Here is a 17,231-nt window from a genome sequence, read left to right as displayed (position 1 = left end):
GATATGTAGTGAAAGTAAACATTTGAGAGAAAACTACTTGGTTACTATCGTAACCTCAGTTCCCCATACACAGTGGGGAAACTCCTTTTCCTTGATTTTGCTGCGCACAATGGCGCGGGCGCCTCTGACGTGTGCGCCAATGAGCTAGCATCACGCCATTACACGTCAGAGCCCGCCAAGGGGGCGCGGCCTTGGCCTATTTTAGTCCCCGAAAAACGCCATTTTAGCAGAAAACATTTGAGAGGAAACTGGATGCGTGGCTGTATAGAGCAGCATACTGGTCTTAAAATGACAGCATCCCAATATTAAACATGCTGCCGCTTGTCCTTAAAGGGATAGTTCACCCAAAAATTTCAAATGTCATTATTTATTCACTGTAATGTTGTTTCAAACTTAATTTCTTTATTGTGCAGAACACAAAATAAGATATTTTGAAGAATGTGGGTAACCAAACAGTTGCTGGTCCTTCCAATGTAGAAAAAACATATACTAGTCACTGTGGACCAGCACCTGTCTGGTTACCCACATTCTTCAAAATAACTTTTTTCAACAGAAGAAAATCATTAGGGTTTAAAACAATTTGAGAGAGTAAATGATAACAGATTTTTTGGGGTAACAGTTAACTATCCCTAATATAACAAAACTATAAGAACTTTAACACAGTAGCTTTATTAAGAATCTATGTATAATTTATACAGTGAAGTCTAGTGTTTTATTGTTATATTTGTTAATTTAATTTTGTACCCTCCACCAGTGAGCCACCCTCCACCAGCGAGCAACCCTCCACCAGCGAGCCACTGTCCACCAGCGAGCCACCCTCCACCAGCGAGCCCCCCTCCACCAGCGAGCCACCCTCCACCAGCGAGCCACCCTCCTCCAGCGAGCCACCCTCCACCAGCGAGCCACCCTCCACCAGCGAGCCACCCTCCACCAGCGAGCCACCCTCCACCAGCGAGCCACCCTCCACCAGCGAGCCACCCTCCACCAGCGAGCCACCCTCCACCAGCGAGCCACCCCGAGCCACCCTCCACCAGTGAGCCACCCTCCATCAGCGAGCCACCCTCTGAGCCACCCTCCACCAGCGAGCCACTCTCCACCAGCGAGCCACCCTCCACCAGCGAGCCACCCCGAGCCACCCTCCACCAGCGAGCCACCCTCCTCCAGCGAGCCACCCTCAATTAATAAATTGTTACTTTTTTTGTATGTTTTGCTCACATCAGGTGCACAGTGGTTAAAGACTCCATGTGTGTCAGAGAATATACTGCAGTGCACACTACACTACACACTACAGAAGACAGCTGTCTATACCCTCACCAGTCAGCACTTACACTGCAGTGAGTACACACTACAGTGTTCAACACCTGTTATAGATGATGTGTAAACGCATGAATAAATCGTTTACAACACATCTAAAGTGTACACTATTCATCACTTGGAAAATGTGTTACACATCATTCGTAGATAAGATTCGTTGATCTTATGCTTCTGCACCCTCTAATTGCTACATACATACAAAAAAAAAACAATTTATTAAACATTTATGAAACGCATATTCATGTTTTGTCAATCATTAACTAATCAAATGTAAATGACTTATAACTGAATCTACAAAACATACATACAATAATTAACATATCACTTTTTAATCATTTATGAACGCATAGTCATGTTTCGTTAATAATTAGTTAATCATTTGCTATTCACTTGTAAATGGAATTTACAAAACATACATAAAATGTTAGTATATCACTTGCTAATCATTTATGAATGTTTTGTAAATGATTAGTTCATCGAATGTTATTATAAAGTGTTACCAGTATTTTTTTTAATGTTTATTTGAATTATTTTATATTTGTATAGAGAATTTTTAGTCCCTTTCAGAGTGTTAAATTAGCTTTATTAACCTGTATTAACCTGAATTGAATGTTTTATATTTTGTAATTAATAAATACATTGATTTGAAATCCCTTTGACTACTGTACATTTTTTGACAATACAGACATTAGTTATGTGGTGACTGCATCCATTTCAGATGTATAGAATAAGTTATAGTAGCTGAAAAGTATTTATAGTGAAACAGATTTATTGTTGTAGATAAATAGTGCGGGCCCTGTGTGGGCTTAGTGAGGGCTTCCTGGGGGCTAAGTGAGGGCTGCCCGTGCAGGGCCAGCGCTAAGGGGCCAACGTTTTGCCAATGAGCAAATTCTCATGGGCCCTGCGCGGGCAGCCCGCTGGGGGCCCTTAGGCTAGCCCTAAGTGGGCCCGTAAAGGGCCCGTGCTGGCTTGTTTGCAGGGTAGGCTAACTAAAGGGGGCGGGTCTTTGCGAACGGTCATTTGCGATTTTATATCCCGTAATTCTGACTTTTTTTTCCTCCGAATTGTAAGGTTAAGGCTTTATATATATATATATATATATATATATATATATATATATATAAAGGCAGCTCACAATTCTGACATTTTCTCTCAATTGCGAATTTAAATATACCAATTTTGATTTCATAACTCGCTATTGCGAGTTTATATCCCACAATTAATTAGTCCGAATTTATATAAACTTTATTTCTCAGAATTATGAGATATAAACTAGCAATTGTGAGTTATAAAGTCCGAATTGTGAGATATGAACTTAAAAGTCTGAGATAAAAAGTCGCAGTTAACTTTTTTATTTTTTATTCAGTGACTTCAAAAAGCTTTCATAGGCTAGCCTACTGTTTGACTTTGGAAATTGATTCATTATAGTTTTAAAACATAGCTAAAGCAAATGATGTGCCATAATTGAAAGTTGCTTGAGTGAAATATGCTCTTTAATGTGAAAAAGTGACTCACTTGTCCTGGGGATTGTTTCAGGAAACTCTGGGAGGAGGTAGGCCAGTTTTCCCGGAATGCTGTGCTCTATCTGACATGAGCCCAGCTTGATACTCTCACATCATAAAGTGGGAAGTGAACAGCCTGATGAATGGATGCGGGGAATATGTGTTTACTTACAGCACTGAAACACGCAATGCAGAACAGCACGTCAGACAAATCTATCTATCTTATCACTCATGCGTGTGTGAGTCCACGTCTGTCCAGATGTCTGTCCACATGTCTGTTCACGTCTGTCCACGCAGTCAGTGTGTTTACAGTATGTGTGTAAAATTGCCAACTTTTTACAGCTCTTTATGATGAAAAGTGTTGAGGAACTACTGCTCTGGATTGGATCAACACAATATGCAGCTGTGATACGTCTTGGAGAGATTATTAAAAAAATATATAAAAAAAAGGAAGATTGTGACACCTCCTGTAGACTCAAAGGAAGTAGCTTGTAAAGCAGCCTATTATTTTTAAAGTTTTATCTGCACCTGATTTTCTCTACTTGCTTAGCATAGGCTAGGCCTATACGTTTACATGACATGCATAAAACGGAGAAGTTTTTCCTTTGAGTTTTCCGCATATTGACGACACCATAAAACGATCCCCATTCACATGGATCCGCGAAAACCGCTGTATTCTGCTGCCAGGCCTTTAGATGGCGATGAAACACTATAGACTGAACACGTAATACGCATGACTGCATGATGTCATTGTCTTCAGAAGTTTGCGTTTTCCGTGTAAACGAACGGCCAAAACGCATACAAAGTTTTACTAAAAAACTTGGAAAACTCAAAGGAAACTCTTCTCTGTTTTAAGCATATCGTTGTCGTGTAAACGTACCCTTAGCTTAGACTAAGGGTCTGTTTACACGACACCGTTTTCAACTAAAAACGTAAAACTTTGTTGGTTTTGGCCGTTCATTTACACGACAACGGCGTTTTGGGTGCCTGAAAACGCAAACTTTTGAAAACGGTCTCCGTGTAAACAAAAAACGCGAATCTCTGAAGATAATTATGTCATGCACATGCGTATATAGTGTTTAATCGCCATCTAAAGGCCTGGCACCAGGATACAGGTTTTTTAGTCGTTTACACGGATCCGTTAGCCTGGGTTTCCCCATGCTGCATTGCCAGCAGCGTGATTTTATTCACGCTGCTAGGCGAGCCCGATCTCACGGGTGTACAAATTCTATGAGGTGGCTTATTCGTACGAATTCATACGACCTGACTCGTACGAATTAGTAAGTTTTTTGCAAAATCGTACATATTTTACGAATTGGCCAATTCGTATGAATTCATACGAATGACCTACCCCTGACCCCGCCCCTAAACCTACCCATCACGTGGGTTTAGACAAATCGTACAAATTCGTACGAGTGAGGTCGTACGAATTAGTACGAATTAGCCAACTTTTTATCATTCGTACGAATTCGTACGAATTGGTCGTGAGATAGCGTTGGCTAGGCAGCCTGGACACCATGGACCAGATTTTCCCCTCAAAAATGGAACCAATCACAGAACGGGGAGGGAGCAGCAAGACGATGACGACGTCTATGCGACACACCGAAGCAGTTTGTTTATATCTATGGATCCAACATGGCAGCAGACGCGAAGTTACCTTTCGATGCAGCCTTAGATAGTGTTCTAAGTAGTTTAGTCGCTGAACGCCATCGTGTACACATAAATCTCTGACCCATCGTCTTCTTCCTCGTCGAATTTCTGTCGCTCTACAAACGTCATCTGGTATAATTGAAACGATTGGCTATGAGCTACGTACAGGCGCATTTGATAGACATTCGTAGCGCCCAATAAACGGCTCTGGGCATTCGTAAACCACGCCTCAAATATGAGAAAATGAACATGTGGTTCCCAGACCATGTCTCAATGAGACGAGGTCTGACGTTAGCCAGGCTACGGATCCGTGTGAATGGGGATCGTTTTCACAATGGTGTCGTCTGTATGCGGAAAACTCAAAGGAAAAACTTCTCCGTTTTAAGCATATCGTTGTTGTGTAAACATACCCTATATCAATGTCGTTTTTAGTGATAAAACAATACATTATCATTCAAAAGTTTGGGTTCAGTAAGATTTTTTTTTTTTTTTTAAGAAAAAAATTATACTTTTATTCAGCATTCAGGACACATAATAAATGCAGCTTTGATAAGCATGAGATACAATGCATCTACCCTAAGCTCAGCATGTAACTCATCTAGCAACCATTTACTTACAGACATTAAGGATATTTCAAATGTGTTTTTCATTTCCTCAATGGTCTGCCTACACTTTTCGCCAGGTAGATGATAAAGCAGCTGAACAATCCCATGAACCTACATAGGAAGGACCTCAGCCATATCCAATGTAAGACACTGATATATTACTGACTTTATAACTTTTTTCATAACGTCACCATTATTATACAGGTCATACATTGTGAACTACATACTACATGTTGTTTTCAAATGTAATGGCATTCCTTCGTAAAGTATTATTGCTAATTAGATCTAGTCCTTAGTAGATATAGCTGTGCTGTAATGTTCGATAAAAAGCGTGTTTCTGGAATCAATACAATCTTCTGATGATATCATCATATCATTCCCACCCTTGATCTCCCTTTAAAATACACCCTTAGTGAGGTGACACTGGTAACAGTAACTTCAACAAACACAGGCTTTCACAGGAAAGATGCCACCGAGGAGAATAATGGCCAAGAAAGATCATTAAAGTAAAGAGCCAAGATGTTTTTGCAAGTGGATTGTCTTGTATTACACTTTAGTATTAAAACTGCTGGGTTTCAAACCAAACGATCCACCTTAATGTGGAAGTAAGATATTTCCTATGAATGTGCAAGACTTTCGATGCATTAGCTGCTATAGGGAAATAACGAGAAGAATAACAAAGTACAGTAAATAGTAAAATGTGACAAACCACCATGCCTATGATTGGAATAGTAAATAAAAATAATATGATAACAAATATCAGTTTGCAACATCGAGCAGCATAATTGTCTGTTTTTGTACAGCTATAATAACTGGAAGCGTCTGACATTGCATACCCTTACGTTAAAGTGGATATTTTGGCATTAGCATTTAGTTTGTAAAGAAAATGTGAGTGCTGCTTGTTCATGTAATCTCACCACCACAATTCTAGAATGTTGTGGGTAGTTATCCAGCAGTGTAAAAAATCCACTAAAATATAAAAAAACATGCACCCAAAATTCAAGATGTGGGGGCCAAAAATGCCTGTGTAAGTTTATATTTATAACAAATTATATAGTTATATCGACATATTTTCCCAAATATCAGTACAATTCCAAATATGATATTGATTTTATACAACAGGTCAGAGAAGTTAATATTAAGTGACTTATATTCTAGAAACAATAATTGTCAAAAAAAAAAATCTGTTTTGCACACACACACATCAGAACAATTGCAAGTCTCTGTTGTTGAATGAATGAATCTGAGTTGTTGAACGAATAGGTTGAGTGAATAATTCAATGACCCATTCACAAAGACAGCCACTTGCCTCATTCCTGAATGAATCAGCTGTTTTGAACGAATCAGTTGAAAGAATGATTCAATGACTCAATCATTAAGACAGTGACTGGCAACTAACTACTGGTGGTTTTAGTTTCATGTTTAAAATAATTGTTTAATTGTTTCTATAATTTAATATTCCTAAATTAAAAATAGTCCATAAACGTGTAAAAAATAAATAAAAAATAATCTGGCGTAGTGAAAAAAGTGCAGCAAGAAGACATTTCTTCCTCATTCTTTTGTAGACACATAATTACAAATTGAGTTGATCTTGATCAAGAAAGTTACAGAGCTCGGTTCTAGAGAATATAATACAAAACTACAAATCGCTAAGTATTAGCATAATAGCCATAGCAAATTCCTCTAACGAGACACATTTGATTTCTATTCATTTCGTATTTTGGCCCCATGAGGAAGTCATGACTTCAAATTCCAGAGGCACAAATATTACATGTCGCCTAGGATCAGTAAGCAAAGCATATGATGGATATCCACTCCCGTAATGCTGGAGCAACTCCCTTCAGATAGCTGCATGGGAGGACAGCTTGGACCTGCAACTCTGTGACAAACACATCTAAAAATTCATGCATCTGACCACAATGCTAAACACAAAAGTGCATGAGTTTGGATCAGTGTTTAGCCTAGAATGACTATATATCGTACAATTTTATTAACCAGAGCTGTGAAGTGAAGAGTATCCAGCAACTTGCACCAACTTTCATGAAAAGTACTCAACCTTTCAGCTAAAATCTACCTTCATTATAAAACTCAAGGGATTCCAAACACTTTTGATCACGAGGACTCAAAAATCATGATGGACCCCCTAACGAAAGTGCATATCTATAGCACGAATGATATTTCTCGTATCATTTATACGCCAAAAAGAGTTTTGAGATCGATCGTGAGATCGTGTTGAACATACTGTATAAAGGCAGCAATTTATTTGCAATGATAAAGACACATACTGTTCAAGAAAAAAATATGTTAATAATGTTATATTAAATAATGTTATGTTAACCATTCTTCCCTATTATTTACAAATATGAGATGGGAGAAAAATCATATTTTGATTGATATTTGTGTTCACTATAGCAAAACCTTTGCATTCCCTTGAGAAACTTTGCTTTCACTCAAAAAATATATTTCAACATTTTAAAGGAACCTGGTGTTTTTATTTACTCTTTTATTAACAGTATATTATTTACTGTTAAATATAATTGGCCTAGCCAAAGACTATTTTGGCCTATAGCCTATTTCTACAATATAGCCTATGATGTACTAATATATAGGCTAATGAAATATAACACAATGTAATTTGCAACTATAAATAACATACACATGTTCCTATTATTCTATATAACGTTTTAATAAATATAGACACTCTAACTGAAAAATTTCAATCCTCTGAAAGCTGGTTTCAGAATATAGATTTTGGGTGGGTTTTTATTCTTCTTCTTCTTGGTTAAATTAAAGGAATAGTTCACTTCAAAATGAGAATTCTGTTATCATTTACTCTCCCTCAAGTTGTTTCAAACCTGTATGAATTTCTTTGTTCTGCTGAAAACAGTGGAAGAAATTTTGAAGAATGTCGGTAACCAAACAGTTGATGGACCCCATTGACTTCCATAGTATTTTTTTCCTAGTATGGAAGTCAATGGGGTCCATCAACTGTTTGGTTACTGACATTCTTCAAAATATCTTCCACTGTGTTCAGCAGAAGAAAGAAATGCATACAGGTTTGAAACTTGAGGGTGAGTAAATGCTGACAGAATTTTCATTTTGAAGTTAACTATTCCTTTAAGTTTCTTTGAATCTCTGCATGGGATTTGTTACCACAATATTTGTGCACCATTGCAGCTCGTCCCACCCACATCGTTGACGTCATACACACCCAACCAATCGGCGTTGCTGTTTATACTCCTCAAGCTTTATAAAGTCTCTCATTTAAGCGCAAGATAACGGGTATTCGACAGCACAACAAACTCTGTCAAGTTTACGAGCATTATATTTTTATTCGTCCTGTGACGCATTCCATAACTTAGTCACTTGAAGAGATTTTACTTAGCCTATAATATTAACTAATATTAAAATGCGTCTGTGGGTTCTATGCGTGTCTGTTATTCTGGTGCCGTTGCTGTGCGATGCGCGTATCTCTAAGCGTTATGTGATCGGCTGTCCGGAGCGCTGCGATAAGAGTCTGTGTCCGCCCACACCGGCCGACTGTCTGGCCGGAGACATCCTGGACCAGTGCGACTGCTGCCCAGTGTGCGCGGCCGGCGAGGATGAGCCCTGCGGCGGGACAGGGAAACTGGGCGACCCGGAGTGTGGAGAGGGTTTGGAGTGCGCTGTGTCCGATGGGGTCGGAACAACGACCACAGTGAGGAGGAGAGGAAAGACCGGCGTGTGCGTGTGTAAGAGCCCTGATCCCGTATGCGGGAGTGATGGGGTGTCCTACAGGAACATCTGCGAACTCAAGAGAGTCAGTAACCGGGCGCAGAAACTCCAGCAGCCGCCCACCATCTTCATCCAGAGAGGAGCCTGCGGGAAAGGTAAGACTGGCGTTCAAAACGAATGCTGCCTACCTAGACTGAGTTTTAGGAGTCTCAGATTGGAGAGAGTTTTGACGGCATTTCCATAACTAGTGAGCTGCCTACACCTAAACAACATTCTTGGGTGTTATTATGTGAAAACGTAGTGAGCTAAGCTTCCTTACTATTGTGAGTTCGCTAAGTGCACTCTAAATCACATTGCATTGGTTTAATGATGCAGGGATTTAGTCTGCAGAAAAGTCAAAGCTATACAGTATAGTGCACCAATGCAACATTTTTCTAAATGTCATAATCATTTGTTAACAAACAAGTATTCATTACTTCAGTGAGCTCATTGTTTCTGCATTAAATTATTACATTGTTTAAATTAATACCTTTTTCGCTATTTTGTATGCGCATTTCTGAAATACATAATTTAGACAGTTACCTCTGATAACAGATCACTCTAAATTGTATGTGGACTCATGCATTTTCTGTAAAGCTGCTTTGAAATTATGTGTATTGTGAAAAGCGCTATACAAATAAATGTGAATTGAATTGAATTGAATAGTCAAAACACAAGAGTAGGCTATTTCAGACAGAATATTAAATTCAATCCATTCCTTAAAGTCTAATAAAAGTGTCTGATGTGCCCTATAATGCTTATATCGCGTTATCCTTACATATGCCTACCCTCTCTTATAAAATGCTAATATAATGTGACTTGTTGACATTTCGTCTACTAAATAATTAGAAAATAATTTTTTCCCCAAAAAATAAAGTGCTGGCAGACTCTCAGAATCTGGTATTGCGTGGTTTAAACTGGCTCCTTCTCAAGACGGTAAACACAGAAGCTTATTAGATCTCGCCAGTTCGTTGGAAGCCCCATTAGCCCGGGATTTATTCTTGGCACTGGAAACATACTGGAATAGAGTGCAAAAACACATCCACATAGCAGATAACCACACAAGGAAGAGTTCCGGACCCTTCCCTGAAAGAGGAGTCAGTCGTAGTTCATCCAGATTCTCCTGGAATTGCAGGAGGAAAAGTAAATTCAAAAAAAGTTAGTGTTTCAGAACAGACAGTGTGGTCTCCATAAATCCAGTGCTTCAAAGGGATCTGGCCCATCATAACTCCACCAAACATTTCCCCAGAATTGTTATCCATAAAGCAGAAATGCAATCAAAGCACATTTAGCCTTAAGAAAGAGTCAAAAAGTATTCAGTAACATTATGCTACCATCTAAGACCATTTTGGTAAGTTTCTAAGGATGACAGTACAGAAAGCTCTCATGGATAAGATCCGGTGAGAGTTTGAAAAAAGACCCGGAGTTTGAAATCAAGCAGGATTATGGGAAATTTGACCACACCTGGACCCTTGTATGTGGTCAAAGTTAGGCAACAGACAGCACTAGGCTTAGTTATGGATCTATAATGTACTAAACTTGTTTTGTTCTTCTGAACACACTGAACAAGCCTCTTCCAATGTGATTAATTAGGTGTTTCCAGACCTTTTTGGACATAATGATTTCCAAATCAAGCCTGGCGCAGTCTGCACAAATCCATGTAACCCGGCTTTCTGCGTCTTCCCTTTGGCTCTTTAAGTTATCACCTCACCTTTGTTCCGGTCACCGTTTGACTGGCCAAAAATAGCATTATACGTCAAGAGTGTTCATGCACCCAAGTTCTGCTCAACAGTTCATCTAAGATCTACAGCCAAAACTCTGTTTCTACTCAGTCAAAGCTATTACAGCAAGACATCTCCCATCACATGATGTAATCTACATCTGGAGTTCTTGAGGCTGGACATTATCTAAGAAACCTATTCTCTGAGGATCCAGATCTAGGTCACATTTTACAGTCTTTGAGCTGTTTTTCCATATATTCAGAAGTTCTTCCAAATCTATAATCAGCTCCTTAATTATTATTTGAATTATCACTCAGTGAGTCATAATCATGTATTACTGTCTTTGGAAGACTTTTGTCTTTCAAACACATTCAAATGTACAAGTTCTCCTAATTTCATATAGGTGCAATGCAGGGATTCCCCAACTTTTTTGTCAGCTGAACCTCTTTAACCTAATATATTTACTTAAAATACCACCTGAGATTGTAAGTTAATAAGTCAGGTCAATAATAAAGTTAAGTCCTAACTTTCTTGTAGCTCAAACAGTAGAGCGTTGGCGCTTGAAACGTTAATATCATGGGTTTGATTCCCAGGGAAAGCAAGAACTGAGAACTGATAAGAATATAAAAAATGTACCTTGAAATGCAATGTAAGTCGCTTTGGATAAAAAGCGTTTGCCAAATGCATAAATGTTAATGTAAGTCAATAATGGGGTGTTACGAGATCTCGTGCCATGCGATCCTGCGATATTAAAACGTGACGATATTTTTCATCAGGGTGAAAAGCTGTTTCGAGATATCAGCATGACGGAGTTGAGTATGTGTAACCTTGCTGTTTGTTTGGGTTTCAAATAACGTGCATTTGGTAACGCTTATAAAATCTGCCACGCTTTGTTCCATTGCGAAGTGTTGCACTGTTTTCATTTACATGCGTGGAGCACGTCTCAGCAGCTTGGTTAACAAACGCCATCTCTGCATGTGTTGAGTTTAGGTTGCTTATAACGTTCATCTTGGAACGCAACGTGCGTCATTTCACCAGATTTGTAACGTAAATCATTTATAAACCTACGCCAACACAAGAGAATACATCAGTATGTTTCTAAATATGTGAAGTGATGTTCATCGCAATTTCAAAATTAAACCCTCGCTCTGAGTTTGCATGTTTTAATATCCACATGTTCTTGTTCAAGAAATTACAGTGGCCTTGACATTGAAAATAAATGTTTTAATCCCCCGCCCCATGCATTACATTCCTCATATTTCATCTAAAGCTCTTCACTGATACTATTGCGCACTATGGTAGAAAAGTACACTAACTTTTTTGGATAACATGGATAAGGAACAATAAAACCTATACACAAAGAGTATTTGAAAAGTAGCCTGATAAATAAATGACAATGGCATGGTAAAAATGTTAACAAACTTTATTTAACAACTTATATAACCAACTTCTGGCACATAAAAGTGCCCATAGATGAAGAAACACCCTTAAATGATGTCAATGCCCCTGTGATGAGAGGACTAGGGGTCTTGCCCAAACACTTACATTATAGTACGCCCAAATGATCCATGAAGGACATATGTGTGATATCATGGTTTTGAAATTCCCCGAACTAAAAAAAAAAAATTGGCTTTAATTGCTGACAGACATCAAATTTTGAGTTAATGGTGATTTTAATGAGCAGGAGAATCAGTGTTGTGGATTTTCACTGACTACATAAAAAGAGTGTCTGTCTCAAACATAAGCTGAAGTAGATGTAAGGGTGTTATGCTGCATAAAGCCAACACACACTCTCTTTGGTTTGCCCCAAGTGCTGAGTTTGCATCAGAGGAGGAAATGCATACCACAACCCAATCTCAGATGGTGGCATGCAGAGTATAAGAACTGTACGCCTACAGAGCAGTTCTGGGATCAGGCAAAATACCACTGACGTGGAAAAGGGCAGATATGCTTTAGAAATGATGGACCCTCTGGGATCATTTAACTTTATTAGACTTCATTAGACTTTGAACTTATAGTTGTCAGATATTACATGATTTATAGATATCATTTTAATCACTTTACAGTAAATGTAATGCTTCTAAATATAAGACAAGCTAAGTCAGGCATCACTATTACTATTGCTCATGTTTATGGTTAGTGATCTGAACAATAAGTAAGTTTTAAACTACACATGTTCCCAAATGATACCTCAAACCACTTGTTGGGGAGAGGTGTACCTTTCTAATAGATTGGATGGTTTCAGCATAGTGGATGATAAAAGTGGTGATATATATATATATATATAAAATTCCCTTTGACTTGGGGTTTTTAATAAGAAAATAAATTGATTTACATTATATTTTTGAGAAATTAGATGAATTGCTCTTATACAACAATAGGCTGCTTGATATTACAGTAATGCATATGCCATGCAAGAGTCTCACTAAACAATATAATTAATTGTCTTGCAAAAAAATCCATATCTTGCAAAACATTTTTATTTCCAGGAATACATGTAGGCTATTCATTTGCTCCTAAGCACTCAAATTACTTATAGCTGCAGATCTGTAATCTGAAGCAGTCTTATGTACACTATCTAGACAAACCTCATTCTTTACATGGCTGAGAGAACAAAAAGTAACATGGTATTTATGTCCCCACTTTAATTTTTTGTTACATTTTTGCTTTTTGGCAAGTGCCTCTTTCCATTCATCATGTTCTTCTTTGCCTCATAGCGTTGTTAACGTAACTCACACTGTATTTTGAAGTGACGAGCGAGTGAGTTCACTTTCACTTATCACTTTCTATAATTTACAGATTTACTACATTATTAGTGGTTCAATTTTTGTATATTTGAGATAAAAACAGAACAATTAATTAAAAAAATAATTTAAAGTGGTGATTTGGTGCTCCTAGCTCGTCCTGGTTGGTCCATTTGCATGGCATCCACTGCACCAACCATAACATGTAAGCTTCAAGAAATATTTCACTTATAATCATCATCTTTAACACTGTGCTCTTGAAAGATGAAAAAAACATGTGGCTGCACGCATGCTACTGTTGGTAAGGAATCATCTCTCTGTTTAAGCCAATAGGATGCGATCTAGTAATAGCACGCAAACGACATTACATCACAACTGTCTCTTAAGTCTATGTGCAATCCTTTATAGCTGGCACAGGCAGCGATGATGACACAATTGAGTTTACATGAGGCTAATGACATCTGTTTGTTTGCATAGTGCATCTACGACAGTTTCCCCATTCATAAAAAGAACTGGCCCAAATTCCACCTGGAATTTCTGAATTCTGAATTTCCACATGATTTATAGCCTGCTAGCTGTTATCCGAAACATGTTCAAACACAGTAGTCTGGTGGCCATCAAAGATCTTTGATACTAGATCTTTGTTTCACAACAAAATAACGCAGGATAAATTTGTGAGGGTTCTTATGTCATATCAGCACAGTATAAACTGTCTGAAACGATTTTGCTTACACTGAAGAAAAAAAAAATTGGTGTAGAATATACGTATAATTTTCACTATAGAAAGTAAAGACTTGTTCACTCCAAGAACGATAACTATAAATATAACTATATTAGCATCCGCAACAGCGCACAATATTGTTCTGTTAAAGCACGCATGCTGCTGTTCTGTCCTCTGCCGTTCCAAGATTAAATGACCAATAGAAGTCATATTTACAAAAGGGAAACTCAGAATTTTAGATAATACATGAGTTGCAATGTTGGAATGGGCCTGAGGATTTGAAACATGGAACACTGATCTAATTTAGATAATATAAGTGGTAACACTTTATTTCGATAGTCCACTTTAGACATTCTACTAAACTATAAGTAACTTTGCAGCGACATGTCAACTAACTCTCACTGATTTCCCAATGTGATTTGTCCTTGAGGAAAACTTCTCATCTGGCATGAGAAGGGATATTTTCCGGACACAGAGCCGCTGCATTTCTGAAATGGAAATGACTGTGGGGATGTCTGAAGAGACTCCTCTCTCAGTACACTATTGATTTCGTTGAAAACATCTAGATACATCTGTGCTTCTAGATTTTCATATCATTTCAAAATGACACATCATTTTGCATAAAATGACACATAACTTTAGTATGAAGAAACGGTATCTGTCGCATGTATAAAGAGTAAAATTACTAGCCAAAACAAAAATAACAGAAATAAACCATATTATCAAATCACAGATTAGATATAAATGTATTTATCATACAATTCTTCATTTTTATAACTACTTAACACACTTAAAAAGTGCACTGTAATAATGTCAAATTAAATGTTTAAAAGTACATTTTAAATTACAAGTATAACGTACATGATTCGAATTTTAACTAATGTGACATTTAATGTGACATTTAAAGTTCATATATTTTAAATGTACTAAATTGCAACTTCATAATTTCAAGTAATAATTAATATATTTTAAAACATGACAGTTTTCAATAGAAAAAAAATTGAAGTATATTTTAGTTTACCATTACAGTACACAGTACACTACATTAACCATATTTCAAAGACAAAATAGAGGTATGAAATCAAATAAATAATTCTTAGTGGGTCAAAAAAAATTATATTTGAATCTGTAATTGCAATTACAACTAACTGTAAATAACTTGCAATTAAGCTTCCAAAAACATTCAGGTCACATTTAAGTTTATTTATTTTTTCCATAATAAGTCTTTTTTTAAAGTATGCTAAAGTCTTTTTTTACAAGGAAAGACATAACAACATAAAATACATAACAATAATACAGTGAACATAAACAGCATCACAAGGCAAATTGTTTTCACATTCTAAGATACATTGTTTTACTCACTTGGTTTTTAGGAACAGACCGAATTATGAATTTGTGAAATTAGTTAAAAAGAGTTTAAACCCATAATGCTTAACACCGGAGGGCTTTTTATGAAATGTTATGAAAGCTGCGACATTTTCTTTTCAGTTTGTTAAAGTATCACATGCAAAGAGCAGATGTCACGTGGCCATTTCCTGACCTTTCCCAGTGTCCCTGAAGCATATAAAATCATTATTTGTACTTTTCACATAAAACATGACTCGTATGTGGGTTGCATAAATGTGTTACATTTTGTGCCAGCTATGATATAACAAATGAAACATTCTCTCGCTTTAAACATGCTAACCCCTCTACAGATGTGGAGCCATATTATGAGGGAGGAAAAACAATTCCATTATCAAGATTCCAGAGTCATGATGGGATGTGCTGGAGGGAATGGCAATCAGTTATATAAGCCAACAATTTTCTTTTTTAGCAGCGTGTTTCTACAACAGTAAAATATAATTCCTATTTACAACCAATTTTCAACTTAGAAGACTAGGGTTTTCTCAGAGGTTGCCAAGTGTCATTAAGAAAAGACATGAGCTAGCATCTGATATAATTCATAATAGGAGACAAGACAACAGATATATAATGTTGTAGGCGGTGTTTGGTTTGGCAAGCGTGCAATGTCGTTTTACCCATCTGTGTTGCATTATAGTTTTACTCTCTTTTATAACCCAAATAGTCAAGCATCTCCCAGAAAAAAGAAAAAGAAAAAAGGTTATAAACATTTTGGTGTTTTGGGTCAAGGATCTATTTATCACCGGGGATTTCAAACAGTGGATATACAGAGCTGTACACAGACCCTCAGGGAAGAAACCAATAGCACGCTACCTAACATGGGCAAGGGGGCAGTGCAGATGTGCGTGCCTGCAGATGTTGTGAAAGGAGGGTTATACAAGGTAAAAGATAGTGTTACATGTGCAAAGTTATAAAAGGGTTTGACTCAGACCAAAGTTTTATAAGCACTTTCTGACTTCCTGTGAATTTAAGGATGCATCATTGCCTAGACAAGTCGACCTCTGTTTCCCATAAAATCACAATCATGTTATTCATTTTTGCTTTTTTATAAGTTTTGGTCTGCTGGTGTTTTATGGAATAATTCTAGTTGAATAGCTCTCTCCGGTTCCTGTTTGAGAAATCATGGCATTCTGTCTGTGGTCAAATATTTTTGTTTAATGAAACTAAAACTCTAAGTGACTGTTGTCTCCTGGCAAGACATTCATACATAGCTGTGCTAGTTTCATGTTTTTCGCAGCACACCAATCTTTCTTTCCTCTTATATTATGAAATAATTTCAATTCAAATCAATTTTTCGCTTCCATTTATTTCATTATGTTGTAAGTACTATACAAGGTAAAACATATCACGTTAAATTTAAGGTGAAAAGATGGCAACTGTGGTTGCCAGAAATGCACTGTAAAAATACTGTGATGGTGTTTCTGGGTATGATGGGATGCCTTTATGTTTTACAATGTATAACTGTATTTTTCATTAAGTGAAAAATGTTAAAATACCTATCTACTTGAATAACTAAAATCAACTTTTTACTCTGCTGAAACGAAAAGTAAAAAGTAAAAATATATTTTTTTTTTATTCTGGTGTCACCATTGTCCTGTGTATTGGGTTACCAGAACCAAGTCCAAGCCTATTTGTTTCCAATGAATTTCCATTCATTTCATTTCAATTTGTAATACCAAATGTAACATTTTAATCAACAGTTCATTTTTTGTTAACCTTTTACCATATGTCTTGGAGTATCGCAATAATATGTATCGTAAGTTCAGTATCGTGATATGTATCGAATCGTGACATGAGGGAATCGTTACACCCCTACA

At 37.2% G+C, this 17,231-nt stretch overlaps 1 protein-coding gene across 1 annotated transcript in view; it reads left to right on the top strand.

The window, feature by feature from the left end:
- Positions 1 to 8,333: 8,333 nt before the first annotated feature.
- htra1b (HtrA serine peptidase 1b) overlaps positions 8,334 to 17,231 on the top strand; it is a 36,539-nt gene continuing 27,641 nt past the window's right edge. The window contains exon 1 of the mRNA XM_084434514.1: positions 8,334 to 8,940. Within this exon, the coding sequence (XP_084290640.1) occupies positions 8,481 to 8,940 (460 nt within the window). The 5' untranslated portion in view covers positions 8,334 to 8,480. The remainder of the gene's footprint in view (positions 8,941 to 17,231) is intronic.

This window comes from Rutilus rutilus (assembly GCF_951802725.1).
Source record: "Rutilus rutilus genome assembly, chromosome: 16".
NCBI classification, from domain to species: Eukaryota; Metazoa; Chordata; class Actinopteri; order Cypriniformes; family Leuciscidae; genus Rutilus; species Rutilus rutilus.
Note: the sequence above shows the minus strand (reverse complement) of the source record. Positions and strands in the feature narration are given on the sequence as shown.